General features: G+C 45.6%; 1 protein-coding gene across 3 annotated transcripts in view; it reads right to left on the bottom strand.

Annotated features, from left to right (window-relative positions):
* Positions 1-24,524, bottom strand: part of Runx2 (RUNX family transcription factor 2) — a 238,993-nt gene that overhangs the window by 163,400 nt on the left and 51,069 nt on the right. For 2 of the 3 annotated variants that reach the window (XM_036167197.1, XM_036167198.1), the window contains exon 4: positions 609-782. The exons of the other annotated variant lie outside the window; for it this stretch is intronic. In XM_036167197.1, coding sequence (XP_036023090.1) covers positions 609-782 — 174 coding nt within the window. The remainder of the gene's footprint in view (positions 1-608; positions 783-24,524) is intronic. 3 annotated transcript variants of the gene reach the window in all.

Genomic DNA, 24,524 nt, shown 5'->3' with positions numbered 1-24,524 from the left:
ACACATTAAGTGATGTTATGATGCTGATGTTAAGAAGGAACATACAGTGAACAGATCACTGGAACCTACTAAAGAAACACGGTGTGGAGAACTGGAGCTAAATGTCAATCTGAAATGAGTTGTCTGCCTGAAGAGATGCTCACTGGCCCTGCCTTACAACTGCCAATCAAGGCTTCCTGTTAGCCCTGGGCGATTTTGAATCAGACTAAAAGAAACAGTTATCCATGTAAGAAATTTAAGCTCAAACCAGGGTCAGTAACACAAACCTTCTCATAGTGAGGGTGTGATGTCCCCTTCACCACCTGGATATAATATAGAATTTATGGCATACGTGCTCCCGGATCATAGCTCTTCCCAGCCCACCAGAATACACATGGCATCTCTGCAAAGCACAGCATTAGCAGAAGCTGCATCTCCCGATTTTCATCCCAAAGTGACTGAAGGTCAAAATGGTCTTAATAAAGGGAGAAATCGGTACCGTCGCATTTCAATTCTTTTACAACAAGCCAATCCGCAGCTCCAGAAGTCATAAAAGGAACACATCTTATCTGTTAACCCCTCACCCCCAGCCTGCCAGACTCCAAGTGAAACCTATGTATCTGTCTTACCTGTAATCTGACTCTGTCCTTGTGGATTAAAAGGACTTGGTGCAGAGTTCAGGGAGGGCCGTGGGTTCTGAGGCGGGACACCTACTCTCATACTGGGATGAGGGATGCGCCCTAAATCACTGAGGCGGTCAGAGAACAAACTAGGTTTAGAGTCATCAAGCTTCTGTCTGTGCCCTGGAAACAGCAAATCATAAAATAAAAGCATATTAATTAGCTGAACAAATGACCATGCTAAATAGATATGTGAACATACATACTGGGTGGTTTATTTATTTATTTATTTATTATGATGTGTCTATGCAAACTGCTCTTGAGCATTGTAGGGTGGTAAGCCTTCCTAATTCTAAATACGTAAAGAGAACAGAGGGTCCCAAGGGAGACATGGAGTCAAGAACTCAAGGGGAACTCTCTGGGTGCCTCCTCTAGCCCTGCCAATGAAAGGAGGAGAAACGTGAGTGTCCTCTAGGACACCTTTCCTGTTTCACGGTGGGGTCCCCTCTGAAAGCTCAACAAGTCTACTATGCTGTCACCAAACAGGGCAAGCACATTTTTTTGAAGATCAACTTCCACAGTGACTTTAGTGACCTCTTGTTTTTTATGTTACAACTACCTACCTATACCTTGCAGAAAAATTAAAACTCAAAATAGAAAATAGGAAGGAAACAAAGGGAGAGAAGGGAAGAGAAAAGAGAAGAGGGCAGGCAGGAAGGCAGAAGGGAGGCAAGCGGGGGGACGGGCAGAGAAGAAACATACACAAAAAAAATCAAACTGTTAAAGGGATCTGCATATTTCGAGATATGCCAAAACCCAAAAGCACATAATGAGCCCTGTTAAGACACACAGAATATGCTTTGTTTTAAATCTACTACTGTAGTTTTGTATAAGAAAGTGGAAAATGCTGGTAAGCTAAATAGGTGAATATGACTACCATTATTTGAGTGAGTGAGTGAGTGAGTGAGTGAGTGAGTGAGACACACACACACACACACATACACACACACACACACACACACACACACACACACGAAGGGAGTGGGAGGGGGAAGGGGAGAGAGAAAGAGAGAGAGAGAGAGACCTTTACTTTCTTCCAGTTTATTAAAGTTGTAAAGCAAAGAAAAAATGATATTAAAGAAATGTGCAAATTAAATTAGATCAAAGTGCTGAAGCATCTTCAAAAATCACAAATGTGTCCCTTAGAAGGGTAGTCATGTCTAGGTGCAGGGACAGAGTGTGTATCTGCACCGAACATGAGATCAGAGCCATCCTGGAAGCCCCTGTCGGCTGCTCAGCACCTCTGCAGGCATGCTCAAGCAGCTGGGTGAGGGGCATCATGGGAACAATGACTAGATGAAAAAATGCACTCAGAAGCAAAACTAAGGGAATTTGCATTATTACTCATGAAAGAGAAAACTCTGACTATGGATCATTAACAACCTTGAGAATGGGTATCCATCACTCCTCTTAGTGGTGTGACATCTTACCTTTCCCTCATACAGGACAAGGGGAATAAGTGTGCCAGGAGAGGGTTAAGTTGAACATTAGAATTCCCCAACTATAAGCTGTCTTCATAAGACAAATTCCTTATTTTATTTGCCCCAAAATGCATTTTCCTGTCTCCCTTTTCATTGCCTACCCAGCCCAAAGAAAACAGACAGGAAGCCAAGGCTTGGTAATATGAGCGTAGCTGTCTCCACAGCCAAACATGTTCCAACTGAGCCCATTAACTGAAATGCACCCACCACCCTATTTCCTGCCAGTGTGTGTTTTGGGCATTGGCTGTAACAGAAGGACTAGATGTAGCTGAAAACATGATCAGGGAAAAAAAAAAAACCAAGGAAATCCGTTGTTAATTGTTGTTTGCCCCATTTTATACAGATTGAAAATAGATTTTAGAAACTTGAAGGTTTTTAGAGGTGACCCAAAATAGCTCCTAGACCCCAACTAATAAATTGTTCATAGATGAAGTGACCTTGGCCTGCTCAGGCAGGGTAACAAGGTCGTGGCCCTCCGCTATTGGCTAGCTTGGCTAGGATGAGGCTACAGCCCTAACATGTACGAAGTGAGCTTCCTACTCATCATGAGGTACCATCAAAGTTGCCTCTCTGCCTTCCTCTCTGAGCTGCCATTGGTGACTCAAAGTACCTACAACAATTAAGAAGTTAGCCAATGAAGTATCAAGACTAGTTTTCAACGTAAGTGGAAAGAGTAGCCAAAGTTCAATGACAAAAATGATAACTCACCCTTACCATGAATAAATGGCTCTAGTTTAACTTGAGCTTCTGTCTGCACAGCTCGCTGGGTCCGGCTAATTTCACAATCAGAGTCATTATACAAATACCGGTCACAGTCAGATGCATAGACTCTCTCTCCCCCTCTCTCCTCTATCCCCCTCTATAATTTTGACACAGCTATAAATATTTACGGAATTGTCCTGTAAGTTATTTTCTAAATGAGCCACTTTTGGATTGGCAAATTTTCTGAAGGCCAGAGAGAAGCTTGTGTGATCTTTCATGGACACTTGCACACTGGGATGTGTGGGCACATTTTTATTTACTCTTGGCCTAATATTGTTCCTATTAGGAGAACGCAGGCAAGAGGGAAGGACTTGGACTAGTCCTTCGATGTGAAAAATGTAAAGAGCAGACGAAATTTTTAAAGGCTCAATGACTTTTTAGAGTTATCCTCAAAACAGCTAGCACACATCTACAGACAACCTAGAATAATCAACAGAGCGTCCATCGGAAGATGAAATATATAAAAGCGTATGCGTTTTCCCTGGGTTTCTCTACCCTCTCGTAGCAGCCACCACAACCCAAACAAGATTCCTACAGCACAATGTCAAGCAAAAGCCAAACAGGTTCTTTGTCTTTCAACCATGACAAATGGCGGCTGCCGCTAAAACCACATCAGGGTGTACTCAAATGACAGGCTGAAAGATGTGCTGGATTCATCAGCACCCAGGCAATCCTTTCAGACACTAAGAACACAAGAGACAAGGGGGTCACAGACTCAGCCGAGGACAGAGTAATTGGGCGGGTTGTCTGGAGGATTGAACCTTACTTGAAGAGGAGCTGTTCCAAGCAGGAGGCGGATGCAAAGAGTGGGCAACTTTTAGGTTACTGCTCCAGGGGAGAGACTCCAGGAACTGGGGAGGTGCCCCCAGTTATAAAGCACCTACCTGCCATACAAGCATTAGGACCAGAGTTCAGATCCCCAGAACCTAGTAAGTGGGTGACCGTGAGGGTCCCATAATTCTAGCACTCAGAAGATGCAGATGGGATCTCTGAAGCAAACTGGCTAGCAAGACTATTCCACACCAGTGAGCTCTGTGTTCAAGTGAGAGAGCCTGCTTCAGTGAATAAGATGAATAGCAACTGAAGAAAAACTCTGATGTCAACGTTAGACCCCCACACACACACACACACAAGAACACCTACCTGTACACACACATGAAAACAGATCTGCACAGCTCATTCAAACCACACACATATATGGCAGTAGGGGAGCGTTATATGAAAGTATAGTCCTGGAACCTATCATCTAGCTTAACCTTTTCCTGAAGGCCATCATCCTTCCAGACTGGCTGAATAGGAAAAGCCTCCCTCAAGCTCAGAAATACATGGGCATCCAGGTCCCAGAGTGGATGAATTAAATTAAATTCTTGGGTTAGGTTATGGAGGAAAGTTCTCTTTTTTTTTAAGCTCCATGTGATCTAATATGTAGGCAGGGCTGAAAAACCACTGCCCAAGATAGTCTGAGATCCAGCACAAATGCCAGCCATTCACCCCAATGACTCCTCCATTTCCAGATTAGCTCCTTGATGAATCCCCTGGGATGTACCACAGGTATTTTGAATGCAGTGCACTCAAAGTAGAATTCTGGAGTCTCTTTCCAAAACATCCTACTGCTCTAATGTAGTCCCCAGTGTCAATGGACATCACTGGCCACTCAGTTGCTCACAGTCAAGAACTCAGATATGTTCTTAAGTCCTCACTGCCCACATTCGGTCCACCACCAAGTCCTGGCATTTCTGTCTCGATACTCCATCTCCTGTCCACTCAGTTCTCTGTGTTTCTCCCAGCGCCACCCTAGCCTCACAGCCTACCCAACTCTCTGAGTGTCCAGCACTGTCTGCTTTGAAGTTTCCCTGCCAAGACTTTCCTGAGATTAAAAGTCTTCTTGGTTTTTCTGTATGGCCCACTCCTTCTTATTGCTTAGCTCTAGAGTGCACGCCACCTCCTTTAAGAGGCCTGGGCTGCTTCCCATAACCCAGATATGTTCCCACCCTCTTGAGCACAGTCTTCCTTTATTTCCTTTGTGGTCGTTGTCACAATCTGCAATTATGTTGTGTATTCGTTTGTCTCTCTTCAAGGACTCCAAATCCCATGAGAATGAGTGCCCTGCCTCCTGTGTACAGCCAGATCCTCACAATCTACTCGGCCCGCCATACAGTAGGTGCTCAATGAATATTTATGAAAGGAATGAATCTGTGACTATGAGAAATGCCTTGATTAGAAGAAAATTTACTGGTACCGAGTGTCATATTACAACACTATTCCTTAAAAATGCCTTGTGGTTTTTGCAGCACAATGAAGCCAGTAGGTAAAGCTTTCTTTAGAAACAGCCCTGATTGGTGCTTCCTGGAGAACTGGACTAATGGACATTCATTTCGGCTAAAGCTCACTTGCTCTTTGAAAAATTCCTGTTTCTCCCAACATAATCCTTAATCATTATTAAAACCATTTAAAAACAGAGAGATAAAAAGAGTAACAGATGCAAGCTGGACTCTGGATTTCAAAGCAGTGTACTTCTTTTATGGATGAGGACCCTGAGTCCCCATGAGAGGACTTGGCTAGTGGCTAGTGGTGGCTAATGCTCAGATTTCCTGGTCACTAGTCGAATGTTCTTTTCTCTCCCATTGCCGGCCAACTTATTTTAGGATATAACAGTGAGGCAGAATTTGTTCAGGGGAAATCGTGACCAAAAAATGAATTTTAAATGGAAAAGAAAAAAGGAGTCGTTTTCAGAAAAGATCTCTTTCAAAAAGTCCCAGTGTGCGTGGGTGAATATGACTTTTGTTGCAATAAATTCAGGGGCACAAGAAGAAATCATGAGCAAAAGGTCACGGCATTCACACATGCTGACAGCAAAGACACATGAGGAACTGCTAAGCCCCTAGGCCACAGTGGAGCCAACAGCCCCACGGATCCCCACACACATGAAATTAGCAATCAGCCACTGCAACTTCTGCTTTCAAAGATCAGGCGTCAGACATGGGCATGGTGAGTGTGGTCATCCAACAGTGAAAATGAACACATCTCTACAGCATGACCCACTTCGCTCTTGTTTTATAACTAAGACACTGAGCGATGCCTCACAGCTTCCAAGAACAATGTCCCCCAGCCAGAACCTCCCACTGTGTGGAGCAGCCTAGTCACATGAGTTGCACTGGCCAGTTAGAAGCCTCCTCCTCCAGGAGGCCAGACACACTTAGGAAGAGATGGGACAGGAGATTTTTCATGAAGACTGTGCAGTGGAATGTCTGGTCCACCCTCATGTGGAACAAGGAACCAGTCACATTACCAATCACTATGTTCATATTAGGTTCATCTAGTTGAGGCAGTGTGCACTGCACATCTACCACATGTGATATGTAAGTGTAAGGAGGAGGAGATAGCCAAGGACAGGAGGTAGTATCTTCACCTTCAAGGAGCTCGGGGAACAGAGAGAAAGTCAAGGCCCCATGTGTGACAGAGCAGCTGAGGAGAGGGTAATAGATAGGTGTTGGGCTTGGAGACTGACTGAGAACGTGAGAATGGGGGTCATTGAAAACATTAAAAAAGTCCTTCTTTGTGTGATCCTTGTCTGTGTTCTCAGGAGAGCTGACATACACTTAAGGGTCGAATGTCATGATATCTAGTACCCACTTTAAAATATTTCAGCTAAGTAACAGATGAAGCAAACATGGCAAAATAAAAATATAAGATGCTAAGTAGATACGATCATATTAGATATAATATTTTCATGCATGTTTGTAAGCTCATTCATTATAAAAGAAAAGAGATGATAGAGGTCAATGTGGAAAGCACAAGGGAGTAATTGGTTTTGACTAAAAGGAAATAGTCACTGAGGAGACCATCATGCCTGTTCTAAGGCCAAGGAAGATTCTGATAAGCACAGAGGCAAGGAGATCGCTAGCTAGGAGATGCATGACAGAAACGTGGTAACAAATAGAAGGAAGGGGACAGCTAGCTGGAAGGCACGTGACAGAAACATGATAACACATATCCTGTGAGACCCGATGATGTCCGACATTTACATGATGTTAATCTATTCCCAGGCACAACCTCCTTCATACCACTTAATAACTGGGCTAGGCACTGGTTCTTAAGCTACACACCATGTAGAGAGTTGTCCTTCAAAGGCAGGTCTCCTGACCTACAAAATGATGTTTGGCAGCCCACAAACCTCCTCTACCATACCTGTGGGCTTCCCTGGAGCAGAGAAGTGACTGGGGAGATGTCAGCTAATTATGTTGTCACCAAGTGTGTTACAGAATGAACTCTGCTCTAAGGCGAAGAGGTCTTACTGAAGCCACAGGATGGAACAGCTCCGGGATACTGTGACAGGGATCCTCTGAGTGGAAAGAGAAGGCTTGCATTTTTACCCAGAGTAAATTTGCTATGTGTCATCAGAGTTATTACTCCACAGCAGTTCTGGGGCAAGTTAACAAGGCCCTTTAATTCTAACCTCCCTATGCTGACAGTGAGTGGCCCAACAGGTGTGTGTCTGCAGGGGGATTTGGAGGAAGGGGTAGGTAACTTTTAGAGCTTCATGTATTTAGTGCTATCCTGTCTCACTGGCATATTTATTATTACCTTTTGGCCATTCACCCTACAGAGAGCTCCGGTTCCAAATGACTTATCTAAATCTGCTACTGAGAAGAAGAGTTCAGCTCCATGTCTCTTAGCATTTCGGCTGATGGTTTCCAGCAAACACAGGCAGGGATTCACAGGCTCTTTGGTAAGCTATATTAGGGACTGACTGACCCAACTAATTCCTGGCCCTTGAGGCTGTAGGTTAAAAGCTTTGACCTTTGGCACTCCTACATGGGTGTGAAAATGGAAATGCCCTGGAGAGAAGTGAGGCTGTCCTCTGCATTCCAATGTCTCTGTTTCACTGGTGCAGAGCGGGTAGAAAGCAGTTAACCTGCTTTCCTCTCTCCCATCCCATACCATCCAAATAAACTTCATCCCTTATTTCTTTCTTTCTGAAACATCATCATTTTCTAGTCTTCCACATCCCCAAATCCAGCTTACATGCCCACTAGAGCCACTCCCTAAAAGTTGTGGCCTGAGGCTCATACCTCAGAGCAGTAGCAGTAGCCTAGCACATAGGAGAGTTTCTTTGTCTACTACAAATAAAAGTGTGAGTTTCCCTAACCCCTAACACAGTTTCTGCTCCCCAAGCCCAAATCTCAAGTTACTTACCTGATAAGATCCATTCAACTGTCCAAATAGACATGGCTCCACCTTACCCCTTCAAACCCAGCAAAGATGACCCTGGGAATATGGTCCTTGTGTGTGCTGTTGCTCTTGTTTGTAAGGCCTCCCACTGGTCTACCCACTGCTCTTAGAAGAAGTCTGATATCTTTGTCCACATTGTCCCCTCAACTCAACACACACTGTCTCATCAACTGCACTTGGCGAAATCTCCTCCCAGGCTGGACTTGGTCATCACAGCACCTTAGTGTTTTCTGTCCTTGAGAAACCCACTGGTTTCTATCTTGGTAGCTGAGCACAGCCCCAGGCAGGTATTACAGCCATAGCACACTTAGGTGCTAGAGACCTTCAGTGAGCTTTAGCCTGCTGCAAATTGACATAAAATATAAATATAGAATTTCAAACCCAGTTATTCTAGATGTTCCTCAACTTGAGTAGTCACCCACTGGGGATGATGGTCATAAGCGAACGCATACAGGCACCAACTGAATAAAACCAAGAACCGAGATAAATTTGTAATTATCTCTCTCTTTGTCCAGTGGAAGGCAGAGAGGAGGAGGAGGAGGAAAGCTGGGAGGCATTTCCCACGGTCAAATTGATGAGTCAATCATCTCTGTTGGGAAAGGCTGCTGAGTCATCCTTTTCCCTAACCATATACTATCTGGTGTGGGCCAAAACTATTTCTAGACTAGAATAATGAAAGGCACTTAGAAATCATTTTCATATTTTAGGCCTCTAGCCACTCTGAACCACTGATAAGAACAGTCATGCAGTATGACTCGGGACCACTCAGCAATGGAGTCAGCCCTAGAGCAAGGAATAGTGGGGCAGCTGGGGACAGAAGACCACAGATCTCGAACAGACCTCTTGCCAGGGGATTCTCCTATGATGGCATTTCAAAAATGAGCTTCTATCTCAGGGCCCCTCTTAACATATAAACCAATCTCTTAAGGAAAATCTCTACCACATGTCTCTGAGCACCCCCTCGCCTCCACAGTCAGGCACACAGGACTCAGAGTTTATCCAGAGAAAAGACAGGAAGAATCACTTCACCCAAGAAAGGACTGAAGCTCTTCCAGGCTCTTGGGTAAAATATAATTATAGAAAAGAAAAATATAATCTACTCTAGAGACATAATTATAGAGTTAAGCCATAGACTCCATAGAAATATTCTAGGAACTTCGGTTCATTTTTTAAAATGTCAAAGGTTGAATTTGCTTCCTTTTACTAAGAGGCACCAGTCTAGATTAGCAACAGAAAGTTCTGTCTCTTAATTACATATGCAAGCATTTTTTTAAAAGTACAATTAGCTAATGTGAGAGACAGCTGAGAGCCTGCCAGGTTAGCTGCCCATTTAAAATGCAGGCTTCTGAAAGTTGAGGAGTTCAAGATCTTTCGAGAAATATGCAAATGAAAGAGCTGAGGCAATACTAATTTGCATGAACATAAATTTGAGCTCTTTTATAACTTTTACCTTCTGGGGATGTGGCAAACACAGCAACCAAAAGCATACAAGGGGGGGGGGGGGGGGGGGGGGGGGGAGACAGGGTAGAGCTTTGGAGCTAGTCCACGACCAGTCACACCTCTGGAATAAAGTTCATGGAGGGGGCTTAAAGCATGTCTCTTGTCCTGAAACAAGGGACTCAAAGAATTTCACATATTTAAGTAGAAAGAAACTACTCAGAGGTTAAACAGAGAAATGGGGTTTTATTTAATTTTTGTTCTCTCCTCTTTCCTCTCTCTCTCTCTCTCTCTCTCTCTCTCTCTCTCTCTCTCTCTCCCCTTTCCTCCATCCCACTGCCTCTCTCTCTCTCTCCTTCCCTTCTTCTTCTCCCTGCCTTCCTCATTCCCTGGCCCAGTCTCTCTATGGTGTTGGAGATCAAGGCTAGGCCCTTGCTCATGTTAAGCGAACACTGAACCACTAAGCCATATCTCTAGTCCTGAAAAGGAGGGCTTTAAGAACACACAGAAAAGACCATCTGAAGACACAATGGAACTGTGTATGAGAGCGACGGGGAAAGAGCACGCCATCTTAACCACAGCCCACAGCACACACGTGGGGTCAGAGGACTACTTGCAGAAATCCATTTTCTCATTCTGTCCTGTGGGTCCTGGGGATTGAACTTACAGCTGTCATGTTTTTATACACCAGGTGCCACAAAAGAAAGACCACAAGAGGAGCAGGGGCTGGAAGAATGAGAATTTGCTGCTATTACACTCAGTCCTTCAACTCCCATTGCATCCCACTAATGACACCTCAGCATCATAATCATCCCTGGCCACCTGAATCTTCATCCTTTTCCTTAACTTTTTGGAAAACGAATAAAAGGTCCCCATCTCCTCCCTATCTATATTTAACTCCGTCATTAGTGTGATGCTGGAAACACGTCCTCAGAGTTCTTTCAGTGGGGTAGACTCACACATACCAGAGTTCTTTGTGTTACTGGCACATATCGAAACCCTAGTGAGAAATGTAAAGTTACTTTTAATAGTAAGGTAGTTCCCGTGGTTGACCATAAGCATTGCTGCGAGTTTGCCAGTGACCCAGCTGAACGTGGATGGCATCGTTCTTCAACGTGTCTGGTGTCACACAACCCCTCCATCCTGGGCTTGGTTCCTGTGTACGCATCTGTTTCTCGTTCAGGGTTATGGTTTGGTGTGTGTGTTTGGGGAAGTGGTGGGGTGGCGGCAGGGGTTGGGGCAAGGATTAAGAAATGTGAAGTGCTCATCTCAAAATTGCTACCCACAGTCATAGACCATCATCCTCAATGTACCCATTTCTGAGAGGGGATGAGAATGTTAAAAAGCAATAATGAATGAAAAAGTCAGCCAGTGCCCGCAGCCGAGTGGCAGCAAAGATCACAGAAGGAGAAGGCAAAGAATGGGAGGGGGTGGATTTCTTACCTAAGCTGGACCTGTTCCAGCTGGCAAGATGAGGTGATTTTCTTAACGCTTGCAAAACCTGATTACTTTTTTAAAGGAATGAAGAAGAGGGAGATGTAAACACGGCCATTAAGGCAGATTTAAAGTGCTTAGTTCTAATCTAGTCTAAGGCTCCCCCGATTGTACACTGCTCTGCACTTCTCTGCTTGTGAGACATCAAAATGACACATGGGGTCTGTGGCCCTTTCCTCTGACTGGCAAATTAGGTTGCTGAGCTCTGTTGTCAGGTCAGATGTGGACGAAACAGCCCCTTAAGCAACAATAAATGTATGTTGGTCAGAAGCATGCATGACATCTGACAGAGACTGTTACTACATTAGGGGGCCACTGTGTTTATATCTATGCAACAGGTTTTAAACAGATTGTTTAAACAACAGAGGTCTTTGAAACGAACCCCTAACAAAACTCAGATGGGTAAGGAACCGAACAACCGTCAACAACATAACATAAATCACTTCTCTCTAAGCTGTAAGGGTAATACGATATAAACTCCCAAATAAAAGATTTTTCTATAAGTGAAACTCCAAGGATTACTGCATATATCAGCACCTCCTTGCAATGGACTAGCATTTATCCACCTATCCATCCACTCTTCCTCAACGCTACTGCACACTTGACTAGCAGTGATAGACAGATAATTGCTCGAGCCAGCCGTGCGTAATGAAGAGAGTCTGCTGCACTAATCCCAACATTCTTACTTCTGTGAACCCTGATTAAGGAACTCAAAAGTCTGCTCCTCCAGCCCCAAACTCCTGGAGTTTTCCATCCTACTCGGATCTGCTAAAGTGTTCTTACATTCCACTCTGTCATGAAAGGTGCCAAGTGTTCTGAGTAGGATCAAGTTAGAGTCTTACAAAAGGAACGTTAACATAGTCTTCGCGGGTGTTAGACAACAGCGAGCTTTGCCCCACCCCCACCCCCATCTCAAGACACAGAATATCAGAAAAGTGCATTGTTTGCAAGCTAAAGCAAGAGTGGGTTGAGATCGGTTAATATTTGTTTAAAACTAAACCTCTTTCATCTCAAAGGCAAGTTAATTCTGTGGATTGCTTTCTGCGGGTTTCATGTTGAATCGTCATTTGTGACAGTTTGTCCATAGGAAACATAGAACACATGCATTTTCCAGACATACGCATGCATGATCCATGTATGGATACAGACAGATGGGGGAAGAATTAAAGGTAAAGGGACATAAATACTACCTGCCAAGTTCCAGGTCATTCGAGGCACCACTGCAGATAGAGATACCATCCTCTCAAGGCTCAACTCGCTTTACCATGTCCTTAAACACACATCAAGAACCCTCTGCCACCTGGACATACCTTTCCTTCTATATGAAGTTCCAAGGCTTCAGCCTGATTAGATGCCTTTTGTTTATTTCAAAAGCTGGTACCTGCTCACTGGGAAGGCAAAAGTGTTCTGACCAACTAAAGAATTACTCAGGCTTTGGCTGTTTCTTTCCTGGGTCCTAGCTGTTCCCTGGACCTCACACCAAAAATGTCTGGAAAATGAACACTCCTCCTGGTTGAAGTATACACTCTTCTGTGTATTCACTGGCCTAAGCGCTTAACAGATCTCACTAAGCATCCTTAAGATCACACACACCATTTCTAGTCAGTGCCTGGTGTGTAACTGTGCCTTAAAGTGGACAATTGCTCACAATATGGGAAGAGGAAAGGAACCAAAGGGGACATACATCATTCACAGATGGCCGGTCAAGAACTTCTCCAGTCCGGAACTTCTATCAAAACAACAAACTCATTTCCAGTCTGAAGGATCAGTAAGGCCGGGAATTAATTTCCTGAAATGATGAACACACACACACACACACACACACACACACACACTGAACATGACAGTGTCATTTAAAGAATGAGGAGGTATGGGACAGAATGAGAAAGTCCTGCTTCTAAAGCTGGGCTTGACTGAATAAGGAGCATGAAAATCTAGAGAAGCAAAAGAGGGGAGCATTGTGAACAAACAGATAACTAGAGGAGAGCCAGAAAATAAACGCCTTATGTCCAAGAGTGATCGAGAAGGCCTCCCAAAGGAGACAGAGGAGATCCCTTCGTGTAGATGTAAAGGGTAAGCAGAATTCCATCAAGCAAACGCAGAAACACCTGTCTCAGGAAAAAAAACTGCAGAAGACATTGTAAGCAGAAGGAACGGCAGGTGCAAACGCTCAGAGACAGGGAAGGTACAGAGTGAGGCAATTAGGCAAGGCTGGCACTGGGCCACAACGCTGTGGGTGGAAGGCAGTTGGGTAGATCGGATGCTGAAGGGCCTTGTCACCATGCCATGGTGTCTGAACTTCATCCCACAAACAACAACAGCCGCTGAGGTATTTAAAGCAAGGGTGTGCCACAAGCTAGTTACAGCTCAGGGAGACCATGTTATTCACAGGAGAAGACAGACATACAGGGAGTCTAACTAGAGGCATGAAATGAGCTAGGAAATCGTTTTTTTCTATGACAGGCCAAGAGGGCAAATGCTTAGCATGAATGATGTTAATGCAGTACTCACCGAGACAAGGGAGTGTCCCTGAGACAGCAGTGTAGACATGAGCACACTGAAGTAATTAGAAGACGTACAGTTGAGAGGATAGGGCATGGGCTCACTGGTTGACTGAGCTCAAAACTGCAAAATCTGATGGAAGTTCATGTTCAGGCAGAGAAGACTGGCCTCAGTGGAGGTTGGGAATTCCAAAGGCGTATATGCTTGGAGTAATCACAGAACTTGTACAGGTGGAGACACCAGGGAGTGAGGGGAAATGTGTGTCTGAGTGCATTTCCAGGAACCATGAGCACATGGAGTCAATGGTGTGAGTGAGAGCACTGAGGAAAATGGGTCGAGAATGGGTGGATGTTTCCTACAGGGATCCCTATGGTGTACAGACACATAGGTCGGACCGAAAGAGTTCTGGGTCTCCTCTCCTCCTACTGCAAAGGCCCAAACAAGCTTGCTGAGAGATCCTTTTATCCCAGGTGCAAAGATATGAAATGAATTTGGTCACAATGGTTAAAAGCAAGCTTCCTCCCTCATACCCCATTCCCTCCATACCCAGTTCCCAAGCCACTTGGTTGATACCAATGACTTCAAGTTTGTGAAACTGCCAAAAATGTAAGGCCAGCCTCTCCCGACCTTTAAATTCACACCCTAGTTGTTTCTTGGGCATCTTCCTATAAATTCCTCTAAGAGCGATGCTAAGTATGCACAGAGTTCACCCTGGTCACATGGTTTTTAAGGAAATGGAAGAAGTACCCAGCCTAAAAGCCAGTCTTTTCTGGGCCACGTCATGAATCAGACTATGGCTCTACCTCTTGTTTGCATAGACTACAGAGTGAGCAAAATTTTTCTGACCCAAATGCTACACTGGAAAATGTTGAGCTCAGAGTCTGCATTAAAGATCTGAATGCATACAAGAATCATGAAGTGAGAGCAAATGTCCCTAGCATCATACTATCTCCCCTGCCCAAAGATTCCCGCAATTTGATGGCATAGTTTATCTGACCACTTTCTAAATGGTTTTAATCTTTGAGATTATAACTTAATTACAACATTGCTCCCTTCCCTTTACTCCTTCCTATACACCTCTGGATGCTCTCCTTTCAAATTCGTGCCTTTAAAAAAGTTATAAAAAAAAGCATATACTCATATATGCATATGTATATATTCCTAAATATAGCCTCAGTCCATATAATGCCACCTGTATATGTGTCTTCAGGACTGAGCTATTTGGCACTGAACACCCTGGGGATGGCTACCTCCTCTCGTTCCCAGCACCCTCAGTTGCCTGTAGTCTTTACACAGAGTTGAGGCCTCATGGCCTCTTCCCCATCTAGCTTGGCATGTCCATCAGTGTCATCCTGGTTCAGCTCACCTCTTATCTGACCACTTCTTACACTTCTGTTTGCCACTCTGATAAGAGAAATGGAACAACACAGGCTCAGGCTGTCTCCTCCTGCCTCCTGCTCCCTGCGTGTTCATTCCTGTTGTCCGTCAGAAAGTAACCAGGGGAAAGAGGAAAAGTGTCTGTCTGCAGTGGGCAAAGACAGGGCAGGGATTCACGCAGAGGACATGAGTGACACCATTTACAAAGTTGTCAGCTAAAGCAAAAGGGCCACGTATAAACGGGACTTGGGAAAGAAAGTCTGAGCCACCAAGTTGGCCTGGAGATTCTTGGATCTCCTCCTTTTTCCTATATGAAAACAAGACTTCAGAGGTTGCCAAGTTCTAGAACAATTTCAAAAACTAATGATCTCTTCCTTTTTCTTATATGTAAACAAAACTCCAGAGGTTGCTAAGTTTTAGATCTATTTCAAAAACTATTTAGAAAATAAACATAATTATTTGTATATACTTATTTTCTGTCCATTCAAAATAAGGCCCTAGCCTGGTCTGTAATTTCTTGTACCACTTCACAACATGTTTATGTCCCTTAACACTCATCTGAAAATAAAATTCAGTGTATACAGAAGGGTTAAACTCCACACTCTGATCTATTGTGTTTAGATGGCGCATGTTGGATGTCTACAGGGCGCAAGTATTATCACATCGGCACTGGTGCAGCCCAGCAATTGCATCTGAGATTGTAGCAGGATGATTACAGTCCTTGAGTAGGTAGCATTTGAAGTTACCACTGAACGTTAAGTAGGTCCTGTACTAATTGAGGGGGAAATAACAAGTGCCAGTTGAGCTAGAAGGAAGCACCTGAGCCAATCGAAAGCATGTGACATTCCATTTCCATGTCATAACTTCTATCCACAGACCTGAAAAGGGAGCTGAGGACAAGATGACGGGGAGGAGGGTCATGAAAATAAGGGATACACAGTCTTGGTCTTCTGAAAGACACAAACTATCTACCCACAATGCTATACCCCAAATTTCTGCCAATAAGTCTAATTACCGGATATTTGGGATTTCCCTCAAATGCCTTAATATCAAGGTGAGCTCCCAAGCAAACGGGAAGCTGCTCCTGAACATCCCCTGCCCACTTCAGCCTCTAGGTTCTTACAGTCTTCCTTGTTTTCTGTCGAGTTCTGTCATGGGATCACAAGATCATTAAATCTCCAGCTTATCTCTCTGGGAGTCGACTTCATGAGTTTCTTTTTAATTCAGCTTCTTTCTGAGTCAAGTGACAGGTCAGAGATGACTAGGTTATCTCTCAATTCCTATAGCACTTCAGACACTATGCGTGGTTGGTACCCTCTGAGTGCTTGTTGACTAAATAAAAGATTGACTTTAGAATGTGGGTCAGTGACTGAAGGAGTCTAATTGCCAGCAGCCATCTAATCTAAAAAACAAAAAAAGAATCACCACAAAACATCCAGGAAAAAGAAACCTTATCAGCCACTCACAGAGTTATGATTGTTTGCTTTCTACTCAGATCTGAAATAAAAGGGCTGGTTTTAGGCAGATGTGGTGGCTCACACTTGGAATCCTATCATTTGGAAGGCTGAGACAGGAGGCTGGAAATTTTGAGACTAGTTTGGGCTATATGTGAGTATGTGAGTTCACGCCAGCCTGGGCTATACAGAGCAAAGGAAGGAAGAGACGGAGGGAGGGAGAGAGGGACAGGAGGGGGGAGGGAGGGAGGGTCACGTTGGACTTTATATCTACTAGGCAGCCTATGAAAGCTGACACCACTCTTAAAGACATCTCAGTTTTCCAGATTCACCAACAGCCTGGAGGAAGATCTATGAATTCTGCTAAGATTCCAGGTTTATGATCAGACAGAAACAAGTATCATCAGCTTGCTTATATTCCTCCTACCAGCAAAGACTAAACAGAAGGAGCATCTCCCAAAAGAGATAAAGTCATAAGAACTTATCACAATGCTCACACTGTTCCATGTACTTAAATACATGCCCCAAACTGTAAAATGGTGTCATATTATTACTTAATTGAATTACCTACCTCATTCATTCCCAAATATTCCCTAGCGTGACACAGCTGCATGCCTTCTCACCTGAACTTCCACTCTGTCAAGGCTATCTGTGGGGCACACTAGCACTGGGGGTTGGGAACACTCAGAGGAAAATTTTATAGCTGTGGATGCTGGGCAAAGGCAAAAATCAGCAAAAGCAACTGAATCTTCACCAAGGGTTTAGACCAGTGGTTCTCAACCTGTGGGTCGTGGTCAGGTTGACAAACCTCTATCTCCAAAAATATTTACATTACAATTCGTAACAGTATCAAAATTACAGTCATGAAGTAGCAACAAAAATAATTTTAAGGTTGGGGGTCACCACAACATGAGGAACTGTATTAAAAGGTCGCAGCATTTAGAACCACTGGTTTAAACAAATTATAAAAAAAAAAAAAAAAAAAAAAAAAAAAAAAACCTTCAAGCTGGGTTTCTAGTGTTGACAAATCATGTTTCACTGGATTAAGGGTAATTTTTCTTTTCTTTTAAGAACAAAATCCCTTGGCCCAGATAACAATTCAAACATTCATGCCCAGAGGCACCATGCTACTCCTGCTTAGCCACCTTCTCTTCAGAGGGACCTCATTCCAGCCCAGTGACCACGATGGCATTTGTGGAAAACCCAAGGAAACGCCCGACTTTCAAACTTTCAAGTGTCTTTAGGGCACTGGATGAAAAGCTGACACGCATTCCCACACATATGTGACTCCTTTCAGGAACCCCTGACTCAAAATGTCCAGGGGAGGTGGCCTGGTACGAACATCGCTCATCTCTTCTGAGAATAGTGCCATATGGTTTTAACAGAGCTTTGTTTCCTGAACCTAAAGAGGGCTGCGGAATCTCAATCCAAGTAAAATAATTATGCAGACAATTCCACTTGCAGTGAAACCCATTCTGTGTGGTCCACACATGCCTGCTGACACCTTCAGAGAAACATTAAGCCATTTTTAAGTACCATACCCTTAATGGGTGGAATGCAAGGTAAATTTCCTGGGTGATTAGCACCTGTCTGACGTCTGCAGTCCATTGCTCCTCCCTTTACTTGGCTACCATGTGTACCATGTGTCAATTCAATGGACAGGAAGGTGGACGGGACTTCCAAGTTAGGTAACAATTATCCATTAGACACGGAGGCGACTGATAATCACAGAAACACACCCATAAATGCAGAGAGAGAGAGAGAGAGAGAGAGAGAGAGAGAGAGAGAGAGAGAGAACAGGAAATCCTCCCTCTCCCCATGTCAACATTGATGCTGGGAAATCCTTCAGACACAATTGGCAGGTGGCAGTGGAGAATAGGGAACCACTCCCTTGTGAAGATTCTAGAACATTCAACTACCAACCTTAAAATAATTGAGAATAGGAAAATAAAATCCCTTCTGCACAAAAGCTGGACAACACAGATGCTGTAAAAATAAAGATGCAAACCGAAGAACCCAACTAGTCAATGGTACTTTCAAAAAGACCACCCTCTGGGCCTGAACACACTCTTATGAACAGAATGTGCCAACTTATGCCAGATTGCCCCTGAATCTGAATTTTGATACAGCAATTGGCTACAAAACGACCTAGCTCTCCCTTACAGGCTATTAAATATCAAGTCTGAAAATTAGCTGGTGAAAACCTTTTCATTTTGCCAGCATTTTTGGCGCATTCCCCAACATGAGACCTCTGCTTTCCAACACCCACCCACCTCTGTTTGAATCAATATAAAAACACTCCTCATAAAGAAAGCAAGGAAGGGTGACGTTTCTCTAGATGGTCACAGGAATTTCACTAACATGAAACAAAATCACAAACCCCCTTCTAAAATGAAAGACTGAGACAAAGCCCGCAAGGAAAGCCAGGTCCAGGCCGCCAAGGTCAGAGCGCGACGCAGATACTAGCCAGGCCAGTGCTAACCACAAGGCAGGCCCAAAGCCTTCGCAGGGGCTGTTTTCTTTAGACTGCCTAAACGTCTTGCCAAGAAACAGGAGGATCCCGCTGAAAGAATATCTTCCACAGCTGAGCATCTGGGTACTGTGACAGACAGCCCTGCTCCTGTGTGTGTGGCCTATAGCACACATGGGGTGACCATGCCTGGCAAGATGGGAGAAACCTAAGGACATTTTTTCAGGTGAGAAAGGAACAAAATTCCCACATCGTACACATCTAAATGAAACTCCCCTCCCAGCCACCCCCACACTCCTAGCTCCCTGAAGTTCACTTACTGATAGCCAGAACCCCTTCTGCCTGCTTTCATTTTCAGTAAAACTTTTTTTGTCCTATTTTATTTATTTACTTGTTTTATTAATTAGATTTTTTCATTTATTTTATATGCAGCCACAGTTCCCCTTCTCTCCTCTCCTCCCATTCCCTCCCTCTCATCCACTCCTCTGTCTCTGTTCTGAAAGGGGCAGGCCTCCCACGGGTCTCAAAAAGCATGGCACATCAATTAGAGGCAGAGCCAAGCTAATTTCCAGCAAAAGTCTTACACTTCCACTTTGTTCCAGCCAACACCAGAGATATTTCTGTGTTTACTTTTAGCAATCTAGGGGATAGTTAAATAAAAAATAAACTGTTGTCGGGCAGTGGTGGCGCACGCCTTTAATCCCAGCACTCGGGAGGCAGAGGCAGGTGGATCTCTGTGAGTTCGAGGCCAGCCTGGACTACAAAGCAAAGTTCCAGCTACACAGAGAAACCCTGTCTCGAAAAACCAAAATAATAATAATAATAATAATAATAATAATAATAATAACAATAATAATAATAAATTGTTAATCTTGAAGCAAAAAAAAAAAAAAGGTACAAGTGCCCTTGCATGCACAAGAACTATGTTACCAAGCAAGTTTTGGTTGGATTTTCTTAAGTGATTGAAAACCATATCTATTCAACTTTCATTTATCAGATTTTTTTTCCAAACATTCCATTGCAAAGCCAAAGGACAAGAGCGTACTGGCTAAAAGCATGGAATGTCAGAGTTCTAGGAACAGGAGGAGGAGAGGAAAGGACTGGAGCTGGAGGGATGGCTCAGTGGTTAAGAGTGTCCTCCTGCAGACAACCCTTTTGGTTCCTCACAACTGCCTATAACTCCAATGCCTCTGACCTCTGAGGTTGCCTGCACTCACATACACTCACCTATACACACACACACACACACACACACACACACACACACACACACACACACATTCCACACACACTGTAAATCAAACAAACCCTTTCCTCCCCACCTTTTTGGTCATGGTGTCTTGTTGCAGCAATAGAAACCCTGACTAAGACAAGTTGGTACCAGGAGTTGGGTGTTTCTGTAACAGGCCTGACCATGTTTTGGGGTGGATTGTGGAAGGACTTTGGAACTCTGGGCTAGGAAGGCCACTGAGTGCTGAGAGCTCAGTGAGCTGTTCTGTAAGAACTTAAGAGATAAGAACGTTGAGAGCAGTGCAGAAGACAGGCCTGGCTTGTGAGGTTTCAGAGAGAACTTTAAGGACCTATCAGGGCCATATGCCATTTTGAATTGAGATTCTTTTGTTCTGGTCAGCTGGGGCTGAAGAGTCCGCTGTGATTAACAAGAGACTAGCACCACTGAAGTGAAACCTTTGTTACTGGACAAGAGATGCCAATCAGGTAGAGCTAAGAAATTAGCACCAACTGATAAGAGACCAGCATCACTGAGGTGAAATCTTCTGAGAAGTGTTTGCTCAGGATCAGCACACACAAGCTGTGTCCCAGAAGCAGCCAAGGTTGTACCTCGTGCTGGAAGCCATACTTGGTAATGTGTAAGAGTCACCCAGTTGGTACTGGTTTGAAGACATGACAGTGTCATGGAGAGCACTTCAAGAGGGAAGGAGAGGCCATCAGTGAAGGTGCAGCCTCAGTGGCAGTTGAAGGCCCAGGAGTGAAGGGGTCATGCAGAGAAGTTCAGGTTTGGCTCTGTGAAGAGAACTATGAGGCGTTATTGTGAAAGTGCAGCCCAGCTGCAGCAGAAGACTCCAGTGTTTTGGAGATGCCAGTGCCATGGATGACCACCCAGAACAGCAGCAGCAGCGGATGACCACCCAGAACAACAGCAGCAGCAGCAGCAGTGCATGACCACCCAGAACAGCAGCAGCAGCAGCAGATGACCACCCAGAACAACAGCAGCAGCAGCAGATGACCACCCAGAACAGCAGCAGCGGATGACCACCCAGAACAGCAGCAGCAGCAGCAGCAGTGCATGACCACCCAGAACAGCAGCAGCAGCAGCAGATGACCACCCAGAACAACAGCAGCAGCAGCAGATGACCACCCAGAACAGCAGCAGCAGTGGATGACCACCCAGAACAGCAGCAGCAGTGGATGACCACCCAGAACAGCAGCAGCAGCAGCAGCAGCAGCAGCAGCGGATGACCACCCAGAACAGCAGCAGCAGCAGCGGATGACCACCCAGAACAGCAGCAGCAGCAGCAGCAGCAGCAGCAGCGGATGACCACCCAGAATAGCCGCAGTGGAGTGGAGCCGGCCGGAGCCTAGAAGATGAGCTGTGTGTGCTGCAGAGGGCAGAGCTGGAGAAGTGACCCAAGCCCCTTGGAGGAGTCCAGAAGATTATGAGTGAATCCCAGATAATTAGACATTAAGTTATTTATACTGATGGAGTTGGGTTTTGGTTGGTTCAGACTGTGACTGTGCCCTGGTTCTTCCCTCTTGAAAAAGGTATTTAATTTTACTTTATTTATTTATTTATTTATTTATTTATTTATTTATTCAGAATCCACAGCTGAAAGACTTTGAACTTTTAAAAGAGATTTTAGATTTTTAGGGAGATTGGATATTTTGAAGAAACTGAAATTCTAATGTGTTTGAATCTGTAAAGACTGTGGGACTTTCTTTTAAGATTATTCAGATTTTTAATGTGAAATCTTAGGAATGCCAGGAAAGGTGTGGCTTACTAGTGATGTGTTTGTGTGTCAAGTTGATAAGGGGTCAGTTGTGCTGGGTAGACACACAAACCAGTTATCTGAAAGGAGGGAATCTTAATTGAGAAAATGCCTCCATGAGATCTAGCTGTAAGGCATTTTCTTAAATTAGTGATTGATGTGGGAGGGCCCAGCCCACTGTGGGTGGTGCCATCACTGGACTGGTTATATGAAAGCAGGCTGAGCAAGCCACAGAGAGCAAGCCAGTAAGCAGCACCCCACCATGGCCTCTGCATCACCCTGCCTCCAGGATCCTGCCCTGTTTGAGTTCCTGTCCTGACTCCCTTCAATGATGATCATCGATGTATAAGTGTGAGCCAAATAAACCCTTTCCTCCCCAACTTGCTTTTTGGTCATGGTGTTTCGTCACAGCAATAGAAACCCCAATGAAGACACACACTAAAAATAAATCAACAAAAAGAAAAGAAAACTGGCCCAAATGGAAATCCCCTCAAAGTAAAGAAACAGAGCTCACTGGAGAAAAGGAAGAAAGACAAACCTGGAAAATTAGCCATTTGTAACAAATCGTGCTTTCCAAACTTAGCATCACATCAACAGGCCAGTGAGGTAGATCCATAGGTAAAGATATTTGCCATATAAGTCTGCCAATCTGAGTTCCATCCACAGAACCCCAGGAAAGATGTGAGAAGAGACCCAACCCCACAAAGCTGTCCTCTGACCTCTGTGCACACACACAGAAACAATAGTCATAAAGACGTAAACATTATTGACCGTTTTAATTAAAGGCTGAGCTTACAGCTTGGCCTTGTACTTGCTTACATTCAGAAAAGCCTGGGTCCAATCCCCATCACCCACGAATTGCTTTAAAGATGGCAAGGATGAGGGGTATAGGTGCTGCCATAGCTCTGCAGAGCAAGGAGGAGGATAGAAGGAAGAGGAAAAATGAGAGGGGAGGAAGAGGAGGAGTCAGAGGGGAGGAAGAGGAGGAGTCAGAGGGGAGGAAGAGGAGGAGTCAGAAGGGAGGAAGAGGAGGAGTGAGAGGGAGGAGTGAGAGGGAGGAGGGGTGAGAGGGAGGAGGAGTGAGAGGGAGGAGGAGGAGTGAGAGGGAGGAGGAGGAGTGAGGAGGAGGAGGAGTGAGAAGGAGGAGGAGTGAGAGGGAGGAGGAGTGAGAGGGAGGAGGAGTGAGAAGGAGGAGGAGTGAGAGGGAGGAGGAGTGAGAGGGAGGAGGAGTGAGAGGGAGGAGGAGGAGTGAGAGGGAGGAGGAGGAGTGAGGAGGAGGAGGAGTGAGAAGGAGGAGGAGTGAGAGGGAGGAGGAGTGAGAGGGAGGAGGAGTGAGAGGGAGGAGGAGTGAGAGGGAGGAGGAGTGAGAAGGAGGAGTGAGGGGGAGGAGGAGTGAGAGGGAGGAGGAGTGAGAAGGAGGAGTGAGGGGGAGGAGGAGTGAGAGGGAGGAGGAGTGAGAAGGAGGAGTGAGGGGGAGGAGGAGTGAGAGGGAGGAGGAGTGAGAAGGAGGAGTGAGGGGGAGGAGGAGTGAGAGGGAGGAGGAGTGAGAAGGAGGAGTGAGGGGGAGGAGGAGTGAGAAGGAGGAGTGAGGGGGAGAAGGAGTGAGAGGGAGGAGGAGTGAGAAGGAGGAGTGAGGGGGAGGAGGAGTGAGGGGGAGGAGGAGTGAGAGGGAGGAGGAGTGAGAGGGAGGAGTGAGAGGGAGGAGGAGTGAGAGGGAGGAGGAGTGAGGGGGAGGAGGAGTGAGAGGGAGGAGGAGTGAGAGGGAGGAGGAGTGAGAGGGAGGAGGAGTGAGAGGGAGGAGTGAGAGGGAGGAGGAGTGAGAGGGAGGTGTGAGAGGGAGGAGGAGTGAGAGGGAGGAGGAGTGAGAGGGAGGAGGAGTGAGAGGGAGGGGGAGGAGGAGGAGGGAGAGGGAGGAGTGAGAGGGAGGAGGAGTGAGAGGGAGGAGGAGTGAGAGGGAGGAGGAGTGAGGGGGAGGAGGAGTGAGAGGGAGGAGGAGTGAGGGGGAGGAGGAGTGAGAGGGAGGAGGAGTGAGAGGGAGGAGGGGTGAGAGGGAGGAGGAGTGAGAGGGAGGAGGAGGAGTGAGGGGGAGGAGGAGTGAGAGGGAGGAGGAGTGAGGAGGAGGAGGAGGAGGGAGGGGGAGGAGTGAGAGGGAGGAGGAGTGAGGGGGAGGAGGAGTGAGAGGGAGGAGGAGTGAGAGGGAGGAGGAGGAGGGAGGGGGAGTGAGAGGGAGGAGGAGGAGTGAGGGGGAGGAGGAGTGAGGGGGAGGAGGAGTGAGAGGGAGGAGGAGTGAGGGGGAGGAGGAGTGAGGGGGAGGAGGAGTGAGGGGGAGGAGGAGGAGTGAGAGGGAGGAGGAGTGAGGAGGGGGAGTGAGAGGGAGGAGGAGGGAGGGGGAGGAGGGGTGAGAGGGAGGAGGAGGAGGGAGGGGGAGGAGGAAGAAGGAGGGGAGGAAGGAGGAGGAGGGAGGGGAGGAGGAGGCAGCAGCATAACACAGACGTTCTCCAGGAACTTAGTATAGAACAGTTCTGATTTCGACCCATGATTGTCACTGGGCACTACCCGTTCAGAATAAAGCCACATGTCCATCTTCCAGCCAGGACCTCCTTTGCTCTGGGCTTGTGCTTTGATGTAACAAATCTGGTGACAATCATGAG

Source organism: Onychomys torridus, chromosome 18, assembly GCF_903995425.1.
Source record: "Onychomys torridus chromosome 18, mOncTor1.1, whole genome shotgun sequence".
Classification (NCBI taxonomy): Eukaryota; Metazoa; Chordata; class Mammalia; order Rodentia; family Cricetidae; genus Onychomys; species Onychomys torridus.
Note: the sequence above shows the minus strand (reverse complement) of the source record. Positions and strands in the feature narration are given on the sequence as shown.